A 12,640-nucleotide genomic window follows, 5' to 3' on the forward strand; every position below is an offset into this window, starting at 1 on the left:
CGTCTGAGTTCTGTGTTCTGAGTTCTGTGTTCTAAGCTCTGTCTTCTAAGGTCTGTCTTCTGAGGTCTGCCTCCTGTTGTCTTGTTTTTATACCAGTTGATTCCAATCCTATCAATCTCTATTCCAAAGGTTAGGGCGTTTCTTATCTCCATTCCAGGGAGTAAAGATTATGTACTTAAGCATGATTGTTCGTAGTTAAAGAGATTAATTACCTGCCTGGCACTTAGTGAAGGGGTTTTATTCCCTCCCTAACTTCAGGGGAAAATCTCTACCTGGGGAAACAACCTTTCTCAGAGAGGTGACCTTGGTTAAAACACATAGTGCCAAGAAGGTGAGCAAATATATTAAGAACAGTATGCCATATATGCCAGGTCCCTTGAAACAGCAAGGATGGACCGGCTCCCGGCAAGACTGTTACAGAGAAATAGCAGTTTTCAAAACGGGTTGAAAACAAGGGATTTCTTTCCTTAGTTTCTTCCTCTTTCAACCCTGTATTTATACCTTGAGATCAACTTTATTTCTTATTCTCAGCTCATGTTGAGCTCGAGATCTGCATTTCTAATTCTTTGCCCTAGTGCCGTAGAGATACACAGATGTTCCATGTTTAGTCAGCTAAAAGCCGAATTCAGTAATACCCTCCAAATTTTCTCCTCTCCCTAATTTAGTTAATGGCATTTATCATGCTTTCAATTATACAAGCTTGAAAACTTGGATTCATCCTCAGTTCCTCAATTTCTCTCAAAAATAAAAGTAAAATCCTGTTGATTTTGTTCTGTCTCAGCAATCTCTCTCATTATGTTTCCTTTGTTTCCCCATTACTCCCATGTATAATCTAATCATTCCATCTTTCCTAAGTTTTGTCTAAATAGTCTTCTTGCCTTCCTTTTCTCTTCATTTGAATCTGGACTAGACAATGTTGGCAATCATCTCTAAAACTAGGGACAGTGCCACCTCCTAGGGTATTTGGAAATATGTAAAGTCATTGTTTATTGTCTCGACTAGAAAGCACTACAGGCATTTAGTAGGCAAAGACCAGGCAAATGTCCTGCAGTGACTGGGATGATCCTATACTTAAAGAATTGGCATGCTCGAAATGACAGGAGCTCCTGTCGGGAAACAGAGCAAATCTGAAACATAAAACCAGCCTTGTCATTCCACTTCCAAAAAGCCTCAGTCTCTTTACATTACGTGTAGAAGTTTCCACTCCACCTGGCTTTCAAGGCTCCACCTTACCTTTTCAGCCTAAGTCACTGCTATTGCCTCCTTACGCAGTCAGACCACACAAGACTCCTTGTGATTTCTTAAACTCACTACTTCATTTCTTTCCTTGGATGCCCTGATTTCATTTTCCCTTTCCCTCCTCCTCTTTTGCTATCCCAGTCTTGGTTGCCCCTCATTAATTTACTGAAAATGTCCTATCCTCTAAAACCCATCTCAGAAACAAACAAAGCCAAAAGCCATCTTCTTCAAAAACTACTCTCAAATTCCCCACCATGGTGATTAAGCGCTTTCTTCCTTTGCTTATATTCCTCTAATACACTTGATACTTTCCTCTTATCCTATGTAATAAAAGCCTGGCTCCCTGTAGGTTTGCGCAGGAGTGGTCTGCAAGGCCGGCTGGGAGAGAACGTGCTGCCTGCCTGGCTTCCATGCGGCGCTGCTGGGCGGCCTACACTGCGCCCTGGCCTGCAGCGTTTGGCCACACTCACTGCATCTCTGCATGGGGACTCGGGCGCCATGACTCATATGCGGAGGGGGGCATGCGGTGGCCCAGGTGCTGCCCAGGGCCCAGAGGTCAGCTGAGACCTGCCCTTCTATGCCAGACACTCATGCTTCGATCACCTGCCATGCCTAGGGACTGCACCCATGCATGAATTTTGTGCACTGGGCCTCTAGTTATTTATAATCATCTGTGTCTTACCATAATTACCTATATATGAGAGGCTGCATGCAAAAGAACTTTGGACTTGGGAAGCAAGTTCCTTGGCCCTTCTCACCATAATTTCTTCATCTGTAAAATGTGTATGACAAGTTCTTATGCCAAAGAGTTGCTAGGAAATTGAATTAAAGGAACACTTGCTAAAAACTATGTTTTAAATTGCAAAATGATCATAGTTGATAATTTATTAAATTCTGTGAAATTAATTGTAACTGAGATATGAGCAGTACTGCTTCTTTCCTAAGTATAAAAAATAATAAAAAATATCTGGGACAAAAAAGGCAGGGGAAGTAAAATAAAGCCAGTTCTCTCCCCCCCGCTTTTTTTTTTGGTGCATGCATGACCAATCATGCAAGCCTTGATTAATGTAGGCGGTCCTTTTCAGATTGTAGGGTGTCCTTTTCAAAAGGATGTAGTGGTCTGTTGAGTCCCCAGCATCATGCCTTGAAAAAAGTTTTAGTGTTTAGGCTCCAGATATGGTCAGGTCATTTCACACACATGCAAATTGTGTTCCTGCAATAGTCAGCAGGCCCAGACTGGGTAACCAACCTTGCTTGTTCCATAGTTATGTAATTACAGGCCCTATCAAATATGTCCTGGCTTGTAGATGTGAGACACATGACAGCATAGTCTCTTTAAGCATGGGATAAATGCCTCAGGACCTTTCTCTGGAGACAAGTGGGGGAAACAAAAGAGACTTTAACAACCGAAAGTGCAAAAGTTAGAGTGGACATTTATTGAGTGACTACCAGGCATCATGGAAAATATGAAACAACTGGAAGATCTTAACATTTGAGAGGAATGTAATATAGGAGGGAAGTATTCAGAATGCTGAGAGTCATTCGCTTGCTGTTTGTATAATTGTGAATATTTGACTTGCCTTTGAATAGGGATTATTAGGTATTAATTTGCGGGATGTGTCTTGCAATAATTGTTCATGGAACAATCAAGCCCATTTCCAAAGGTTGAAGAGGTTTAGCAATTGGAATAAACATTTTTAATGTTATTTCTTAGCAGAGTATTCATACTGTACTATGAACTGTAACTTTTGTTTGGCACATTCCAATGGTCTCGATGTTCTGAAAGGAAAGTATTCTCTTTGGGTGGAGAACTTTGGTAAAAGGGAAATGACTACTTGAGCACTGGTATTTGCTTAAATTCTTATTTTTTTCTACAAGACCCATTGAACTTGTCCGGTTTCCCCACCCCCACCCAGACCAACATATAGTGTCTTAAATAAAAATAGACATTAAACAAAGTTCATTAGGATGCCTAAAATATTTGAGTGTATTATTGGTGGCCATTTTCTCATTCCATTATATCTGAGTTCTAAACTTAGCTGCCTAAATTGACTCCCTTCCTTTCCAAGCTTCGTTGATAATTGACTGCTGGACATTGAAAATAAAGTGTGTGAAACTTGTCGTTTCAGTCCTATTATCTTTGCGGAGTTTGGGCTGTGCCTTCCTCTTGCAGAAACCTTTGTTTGCTCAAAGAGAAGCAGGAAAATGCCGACTGCCTTATTTTAGTATAGGATTAAAATACACGTGGTTAAGAACCTCATGGGGCCCAGCTGCCAGCTGGGTTTTCAATCCAAATAGAGAAGAAGAATGTTTGCTACCTCTTTGATAAATAAAGGCACTGTACTCTTTTGCTACACGAAGGAAGCAGCTGCTAAGAGTTGATCTTTGAGGAATGGTGTGACATAAATGAGCTCTGACTCTTTTAGTTATGAAATCATGAACTTGTTTATTAAACATTGTTAAAATGACACAACTTAAGGTTTCAGAAGCCATACGACATTGCTAATTTCTGTTCTGGAGGCATGGATTATCAAGAGGAAAAGAATGTTCTTTTTTTGCCTGGCACTATTGGTTCAGTTCAAAATTTTCCCATTTGTTAAAATAGTTCAAGAAAGGTATGAGAATACCAGAATATCTTAATTGAGCTCCTTTAGTGGAGATTAAAATGTGGCTTCAGTAATTACTCTTTTTGTTTGTCTAATTTGATCCTTTGCTATATGTAGTTTTTAATTTGAGACATGGGCAATGTAATTACATAGGATTTTAATTCTCAATAGACTTTGTTTTTGGGATGTGGATAAAAAACTGATTTAGATATAGATTAGAAGTTACTTTCAAAGACAAAGACAGTCAGTGGAAGTTGTGAGATCATTTAAATCTTCATATACCATTCTAGTGTGTTTGAGTTCTGGGAATATATTGACTATTTTGCAGGTGTGAGCCTATTGGTGATTAGATAGTGTTTCATTTCTTTATATATATATATATATATATTTATTTATTTCTGTGCCCTGACCAGGAATGGAACCCTGACCTCCTGGTTCATAAGTCGACACTCAACCACTGAGCCACACCGGCCGGGCGATAGTATTTCATTTCTTCACATCTCTGTTCTCTTTAATTTCTTTGTTAATTTGAAAAGTGTGCAGCTCCATTACTGCAGTGTCAGAGGTCTGATGGTTTGGATATACTTCTTCCACTGATTGAGATTATTGGGTGTAAGTGACTAAACACACTGCTTTATTGGCTCTTAACTCATCCAGTTTTCTGACTTGGCCTTTCTAGTGTAGAGATTCCTTAAAGAGCCTATAGGGTGGGCTCACTTAAGAAGGAAAAAAGGAAGGGTTATTCCCAGAGTTAGTACATATTACAGAGGTAATTATAGCAGTGGCATTTCCCTTTTTCTGAACTTGAATAAGTGGTGCCAGGGTTCCGAAGAGATCTTACAAACAGTGGCATGCTTAATCGAACTAGACCTATAAATAAGCTGAATGATCACTGAAACCCTGCACTAGTGGGTTGAATCTCTCAATTTCTTTTCCTTTTCCCCTTCCTTTTATGTGACCCTTAACTGTTTAAGCCTAGTTTCACGTGACTTTGAGAGGTCTTTTTTTCCCCACTAGTATGCTTGAAATGAATAGAAAGGGAAGTTTTGCTCGGCCTTCTTCCTGAGACCCAGGATGCTAAATGCAAGAGTATGAAGAGTGTGGTCATCTTTTCCAAGGGATAGAGACTAAATGAGGTTTTAGTGAGAAAGAAGCAAGGTAACAGAACTTAGCTCTCAAGCCTCTTATCTAGATTCTAGCTCTGATCTTCCTAATTTTAAAGGAACAGTACCTCTCGTAATCATTGCCTCTTTTCTTCAGAATGATGCCCATTGGTGAGATATATATTTAATTAGTATATAATCAACTAATTTAAAAGGCTTTTCTGCCCTAACCGGTTTGGCTCAGTGGTTGGAGTGTCAGCCTGCAGACCGAAGGGTCCTGGATTCGATTCCAGTCGAGACCATGTAACTCTGTAAAGGGCACATACCTCAGTTGCAAACTCAGTCCCCCTCCTTTCCACTCTATCTAAAAATCAACGGAAAAAAAATCCTCAGATGAGGCTTAACAAAATAAATAAATAAATATCAGATCTTTATAAAAAAATAAAATAAAAAGGCTCTTTTCAGAGACCTTGTGGCTTTTTCAATGTTACAGCACTGGTTTTCTGTTCAGTACCAACTAGCCCAGAGATGGCGAACCTTTTGAGCTTTGTGTGACAGCATTTTGAAAAACCCTAACTTAACTCTGGTGCCGTGTCACATATAGGAATTTTTTGATATTTGCAACCATAGTAAAACAAAGATTTATATTTTTGATATTTATTTTATATATTTAAGTGCCATTTAACAAAGAAAAATCAACCAAAAAAATGAGTTCATGTGTCACCTCTGACAAGTGTGTCATAGGTTCCCCATCACTGAACTAGCCTGTCTTGTTGGCTTCTGGTTATACCTAGAAGCTTAATGACTTTCATGTTTTTTTTTCTCATTTATATCGTGTCCATATTATTCCTGATATCTCTGAGCTACATTGATCTCTTTTTTTTAAATATATTTTATTGATTTTTTACAGAGAGGAAGGGAGAGAGATAGAGAGTCAGAAACATCGATGAGAGAGAAACATCAATCAGCCGCCTCCTGCACATCCCCCACAGTTATTTATTTATTGTTTTCTTTCTAGGTGCATGCTATTATGATGCCAATCAGTCTATGTATGTGTTTGGAGGCTGTACCCAAAGCAGCTGCAATGCTGCCTTCAATGACCTCTGGAGACTTGACCTGAATAGCAAAGAGTGGATCCGACCTTTGGCTTCAGGTAAGAGATAAAATGCTCATCTTTGCCTTCTTACCAGGTAATTCCCTTTGCATGGAAACTGCCCAGTCCTTTTATTTTTCTCCCAATCCTCACCGAAGGATATCTTTCCATTGATTTTTAAAGAGAATGGAAGAGAGAGGGAAAGACAGAGGGAAATATCGATGTGAGAGAAACACATGGATTGGTTGCCTCCTGTACGGGCCTTGTCCAGGGCCCAGCCAGGGAGAAGCCTGCAACCAAGGTATGTGTCCTTAACCGGAATTGAACCTGGGACCCTTCGGTCCACAGGCCAACGCTCTATCCACTGAGCCAAACTGGCTAGAACCGCAATCCTTTTTGGTGTTGGTCTCAAGGGCGGTTATTAGGGCCCCGGGTTCTTTGTCCAATATGCTATGTAAATGCTAAGGGTGATATGCTTGTGTAAAGGTCTTTGAATTTTAAAAAATTTATATTTTATCATTCATATTGGTGCCCTGCCAAAATTGTTATATATTACTGTGTGAATTCACTTGCGTGGTTTTCTCAGGTACTTGTACGGTGTAACATGCTCTTTGGTATGAAGTTGAAGAGCAGAAACACAGAGTCTTGAGAACTGTAGTGGACTGACAGAGCTATTGTCCCAGGGCTAAGATCTCTGAATACCTTTTGTTGTTTCCAGCTCAGATATTTGGGGAGTGTATGGAACATGCCTCTGCTGGTTACTCTTAACAACTCGAGTGTGGGAAGATTCCACATGAGATGCGTTCCTGCATAGTCCCGCTATGCCAGAATTCTGGCAGAAAGAATCGTGATTATTTTCTCCTTTTTTTTAACCTCAATTTTCTTGGGGTAAAAAAACCCCAAAAACATTGTTTTTGCACTCATGAGGCATATCAGTTTGAAAAGGCACAGTTATAAGATTTGAGGGGCTGATGTAATAGAGAAATAGAGCCCACCAAGTATGAAGTATTCTGCTAGATTTGTTGGCCGGCTTTCCCCAAATATTCATTTGGCTTTTTTTTTTTCTTCAGAAAAGGACTAACCAAAATAAGGTTTCTTTTCTTTTCTTTTTTTCTCTGCAGTCTTTATTTACTTTTTCTTTATTGATTATGGTATTACATATGTGGCCTTAGCCCCCCATTGCCTCCCCACCCCCCCACCCCCACTCAGGTCCTCACCCCTCAGGTGTCTGTGTCCATTGGTTAGGCTTATATGCTTGCATACAAGTCCTTTGGTTGATCTCTCCCCCTTACCCCTCTCCTCCCCTACTTTCCTTCTGAGGTTTGATGGTCTGATCGATACTTCTCTGTCTCTGGATCTGTTTTTGTTCATCAGTTTATGTTGTTCATTATATTCCACAAATGAGTGAGATCATGTGATATTTATCTTTCTCTGACTGGCTTATTTCAGTTAGCATAATGCTCTCCAGTTTCATTCATGCTGTTCCAAATGGTAAGAATTCCTTCTTTCGTACTGCAGCGTAGTATTCCATTGTGTAGTCATTTGGCTTTTCAAGTTTGGAATTCACTCCAGGACTAGGGTGACTCATGTTTTTCTTATGCACATTTCCTATTCATTTCAGCCTTGATTTACTACTTTGACTTTTTTTTTAAGAAGTGAAGGCCTTAATTTATTTATATATATATTTTTTTATTGATCTCAGAGAGGAAGGGAGAGAGAGAGAAACATCCACGATGAGAGAGAATCGTGGATCAGCTGCCTCCTGCAAGTCCCCCAATGGGGATCAAGCCCACAACCCAGGCATGCGCCCTTGACCGGAATTGAACTTGAGACCCTTCAGTTCGCAATGCTTTAGCCACTGAGCCAAACTGGCTAGGGCTACTACTTTATTAAATGGGAAGCAACCTGGTGTATTAGAAAGGGCACTGGACTAAGAGTAAGGAGACATGAGGTTTTTAAAAAAATATTTTATGGATATTAGAGAGAGGGTAAGGGGGAGGGATAGAGAGATAGAAACATTGATGAGAGAGAAATATCTGTTGGCTGCCCCTTGTAAGCCCCCCACTGGGGGGTCGAGCCCACAATCTGGGTATGTACCCTGACCAGGAATCAAAACAGCTGCAATTTGCTTCCCCAAACTTTGAGCTCCTATACCTACCCCCTGCAATAGTCAAATAGAGGAGGGAGGAGCACAGTGACAGTAGATACTCATAGGTGGGACTTGCTGTTGTACAGATGAAGCTCTTTATTAAAAGTACTGGAGGCCTGGTGCATGAAATTTGTGCACGGGTAGGGTCCCTAGGCCTGACCGGTGATCAGGGCTGATTTGTGGGGTGACCGGCGGCGTGATCAGGGGTGCCCCCTGCTGGCACCCACCTTGGCTGGTCTGGGGCCTGTGGGCTGGGGGCAGCTCCTGTGTTGAGCATCTGCCCCCTGGTGATCAGTGCATGTCATAGCAACCGGTCATTCCACTGTTCAGTCGATTTGCATATTAGGCTTTTATTATATAGGATTAGAAAGATGAACAAGTGTTAATCTTTAAAAAAATTTTGAGGCCGAAACCGGTTTGGCTCAGTGGATAGAGCGTCGGCCTGAGGACTGAAGGGTCCCAGGTTCAATTCTGGTCAAGGGCATGTACCTTGGTTGTGGGCACATCCCCAGTGGGGAGTGTGCAGGAGGGAGCTGGTCAATGTTTCTCTCTCATCGTTGTTTCTAACTCTCTATCTCTCTCCTTTCCTCTCTGTAAAAACTCAATAAAATATATTTAAAAAAATGTTTTTTGAGAGTTGGTACTATTTTAGGGCCCTCAGAAATTTGTATATTGGAAAGTTTTCTTTTTTAGCCCTTTGTCTCCTATTGCACTTAGTACAATATTGATTAATATTTGGAATCACAGATTCTAAAATTTAGAGCCTGCTCAGCTTACCCAACTTATTGCCTGTACTTGGTGTCCAGACCCCAGAACAGCTTTGATTGTTCCATTTGCAAAATACTCATACTGCCTCTCTCTATTTTATAACCAAACTTTGTACCTTTGATTATTTGGCATAGGTGTAGCTCTTTCTTGTAAAGTGGAGCTCTCTGACTTTGGCATCTTCGTAACGTGTCGCTAACTACTTTGCTTATTTTTCCTTATTTCTCCCTAACAGATAGGAATGAGTGATTTTTTTTTATCTTTCTCTCCTTCCTCCCCCCAGTGTTTTTTTAAAACCACTGTTTTTAAGACTGTGTTTTGAGATTTCCAAGGTATAAAGTATCAGAGAAATAACTGAATTTTTAAAAATACAGTGTTAGCCGTTTCCTTTTATAAATCCTGTAAGCTCCTGAATGTTTAAAGTAATTTTCTAACAAAGTATCTCAAAGAATCTAGTTGTTCTACCACTCTAATCTACAATTAGAACCTAGTTTTAGAGGGAAAAACTCAGATTTTTGAAATGCCTATACTTTAAAAGAAAAGCAAACAAACAGTTTAATAAAGAGCCCCTGAGATTCTCATTTAGACAGAAATCCCATGGGAAGATTGCCTGAGGAAATGTTTCTATATGCTGTCATGAGTCCCAGCCAAAATTACTTCCTAACTGAAACATCAGTGAGTCTTTCCGAATAGAACAGTGTTGCTATGTCTTGGTGTGCCTGAGTCACCCGTTTTAGTGCATGGAGGGTGGGGAGGGGAGTGTGCCTGAGGGAAGGTGCTACTCACCACCCTTTCGTGCCAGCTGTGAAGTCTTCCTCTAGCATTTGAGTATTTACAAGTGATGAGCATTTAAAGCAATAGCTTTAACAGTATTTAGTCTTCAAATATGTAGCTATTTGGGGAAGAGCATCAAACAAGCAGTGGAACAGTATGGGGTGGGAATCTTGATAGACATTGCTACTGTGCCAGGTATCTTTTTACATGTTTATTTGGTTATATTGTGAGTGGAGCCTTCTTATTTGGTTGGTGTCTTACTTAGTCAGCTCAGGCTGCCATAACAAAATACCATACATAGACGGGTTGGTTTCAACAACAGAAATTTATTTCTCCATTCTGGAAGCTAGGCGTCTTGAGATCAGGGTGCTGGTGAGGGCTGTCTTCCTGGCTTTCAGACAGCTGCCTTCTTGCTCCGTCCTCACATAGCAGAGAGTGTCCTGGTGTTTTTTCTTCTTTTAGTTAAGAACATTGATCCCATCATAAGGGCCCCACCACTCATGAGTTCACCTAAACCTAATTATTTCCCTAAAGTCCCATCTCCAGATGCCATTGCATTGGGATTAGGGCTTTCACATATGAATTTTGGGAGAGAGATAGTTTGGTCCATAGCAGTTGGAATTAATGTGAGTTGCATTGAAACCTTGTCTTTATTAATTCCTTTTGAAATCATACACATGCTCCATCTGGAGGGTGATGCGTTTTGGAACGGCAGCTCTTAGAGCTGAGAGAGACCTACATACAGCTATACTTCTCAGGCATTTCCAAAGAGGCATCTATATCCTACCTTTTACACTTGCTATTGTGGTCCCTACCCTCATGGAGCTTATATTATAGTGGGGAAGAAACAAAAAACAAGCAAATTGAGAAATTATTAAGGGAACAAACAAGGAATGAGATACAAAGAGGGGGAGAGCTACTTTAAACAGGAGGCAACATTTTTTACTGAGTTCTGAAGGATGGAGAGTGGAGGGAAGTGAGAAAAGCATGTGCGGAGACTCAAGAGCAGCAAAAAATCAGACATGCTGGAAGATCTGAAATCAGGCCTTTGTGGATGTGGCATAATGATCAAGGAATAGACTGGCACAGATGGAGTTGATATGTAGACAGGAGCCAACTCACTCACAGACCAAATTTTGTGAACATTTGAGATTTTTTTAAAAATATATTTTATTGAGTTTTTACAGAGAGGAAAGGAGAGAGATAGAGAGTTAGAAACTACGATGAGAGAGAAACATCGACCAGCTGCCTCCTGCACACTCCCCACTGGGGACGTGCCCACAACCAAGGTACATGCCCTTGACCGGAATCGAACCTGGAACCCTTCAGTCCTCAGGCCGACGCTCTATCCACCGAGCCAAACTGGTTTCGGCTGAACATTTGAGATTTTAAGCAGAGGAGCATTATGGCCCAACTAGGGGTCCCTAGGCTTGGCTGGCGATCAGGACTGATCTTTGAGGTGACTGTCGAGGCGATTGGGGGCCCCCACTGGCACCCACCTTGGCTGGCCTGGCGCCACCCGCTCCCTGGCCCTGCCCCCCACCACTGCTGCCAGTCACCTCCCTCTGCAGGAAAACTGGTGGGGCAATTGGGGGCCCCCCTGCTGGCACCCACCTTGGCTGGCCTGGGGCCTGCAGGCTGGGGGCAGCTCCTGTGTTGAGCATCTGCCCCCTGGTGGTCAGTATGAGTCATAGCGACTGGTCATTCCACTGTTCAGTCGGTTTGCATATTAGGCTTTTATTATATAAGATTTGCATTTTAAAGAACACTTTTGCTTCTATGAAGGAAATAAATTGAAGTAGGCAAGAAAATAAAAGAGAACAGATAGGCTATAGAATAGTACAGGTGAGGACTGTGATGGCTTAGACTAGAGTCCTAGTAGAGGAGATAGAAGTAGATGAAATTGAGCTGAACTTTTATGTTAAAATTAATGGGACTTCTGTATAGATTGGATATGGGAGGGTGAGAGGGTCATACAGACTGACTTATATTTCAGGTTTGTGCAGCTAAGTAGTTAGTGTTTGCTGATGTGGAGAATAAATATTTGGAAGAAGTTTCATTTTAAAACATTTCAAAATTTAAGTGGTGGTATCAAGTCATTAGTTGTTTTGAGAGTTTGACATTTAAAACAGGGCTTGACTTCCCTTAAATGACAGCATAGTCTTTCCTTTGTTCAGTTAATTCTTCTCTCATCCTTCATTTGTTCATAAAGCAAATAATTATGGATTGCCTACTCTGTACCTAGTATTGTTTTAGATGCCAGGGATACATGACTTAATAAAACAGAGAGAAATCCACTGCTAATGGAGATTAAATTTAAATGAGAGAACACAGATATAAAAAATGACAAATATAGTGTGTGTATGGGTGCGCAGGTGCAACTGTGCATGCTTCTGTGTGCATGTGCGTGTTTGCATACCAGCGCCTTCCCTTTTGCCTCGAAGATAACTGGAACCTGGGCCACAGGCAGGCCTGAAGATCTGTCTCATTTACTCCATTTATCGTTGAGGGGGCAAGGCATACTGGCTCTGCTCTGTAAAGCCTCCTCCTACCACTTGCAAATAAATCATCACGGGAGAAACTAAGATGGCGGCAGAGATAAACACCGGGAAATTAACGCCGCACACAACAATTGATTAATACCTCAGAGAAACAATACGGACTTCACCCAGAACCACAGGAAGCCTGGCTGACTGTAAACTCTACAACTAGAAGGAAGGAAGGGCACACTGAGACCCACAGAAGCTGCAGGAGAGAAGCACAGAGGTACGGGGCTCACGCGGGGCTCGCGCGCGCGGAAAGGGACTGGCACCTGAGGACGCGGCTCTCTTTTTGAATCCGGAGGGAGGCACAAGCCCCCGACGGCTCTGAACTCCGGTTCCGGGAAGTCTCTGGGGACCCAGGAGTCATG

General features: G+C 41.5%; 1 protein-coding gene across 3 annotated transcripts in view; it reads left to right on the forward strand.

Moving 5' to 3' along the window:
• Positions 1-12,640, forward strand: part of FBXO42 (F-box protein 42) — an 89,498-nt gene that overhangs the window by 34,090 nt on the left and 42,768 nt on the right. For all 3 annotated transcript variants that reach the window (XM_006766680.2, XM_015565855.1, XM_015565856.1), the window contains exon 4: positions 5,967-6,101. In XM_006766680.2, coding sequence (XP_006766743.1) covers positions 5,967-6,101 — 135 coding nt within the window. The remainder of the gene's footprint in view (positions 1-5,966; positions 6,102-12,640) is intronic.

This window comes from Myotis davidii, unplaced genomic scaffold (genome assembly GCF_000327345.1).
Source record: "Myotis davidii unplaced genomic scaffold, ASM32734v1 scaffold299, whole genome shotgun sequence".
Taxonomy (NCBI): Eukaryota; Metazoa; Chordata; class Mammalia; order Chiroptera; family Vespertilionidae; genus Myotis; species Myotis davidii.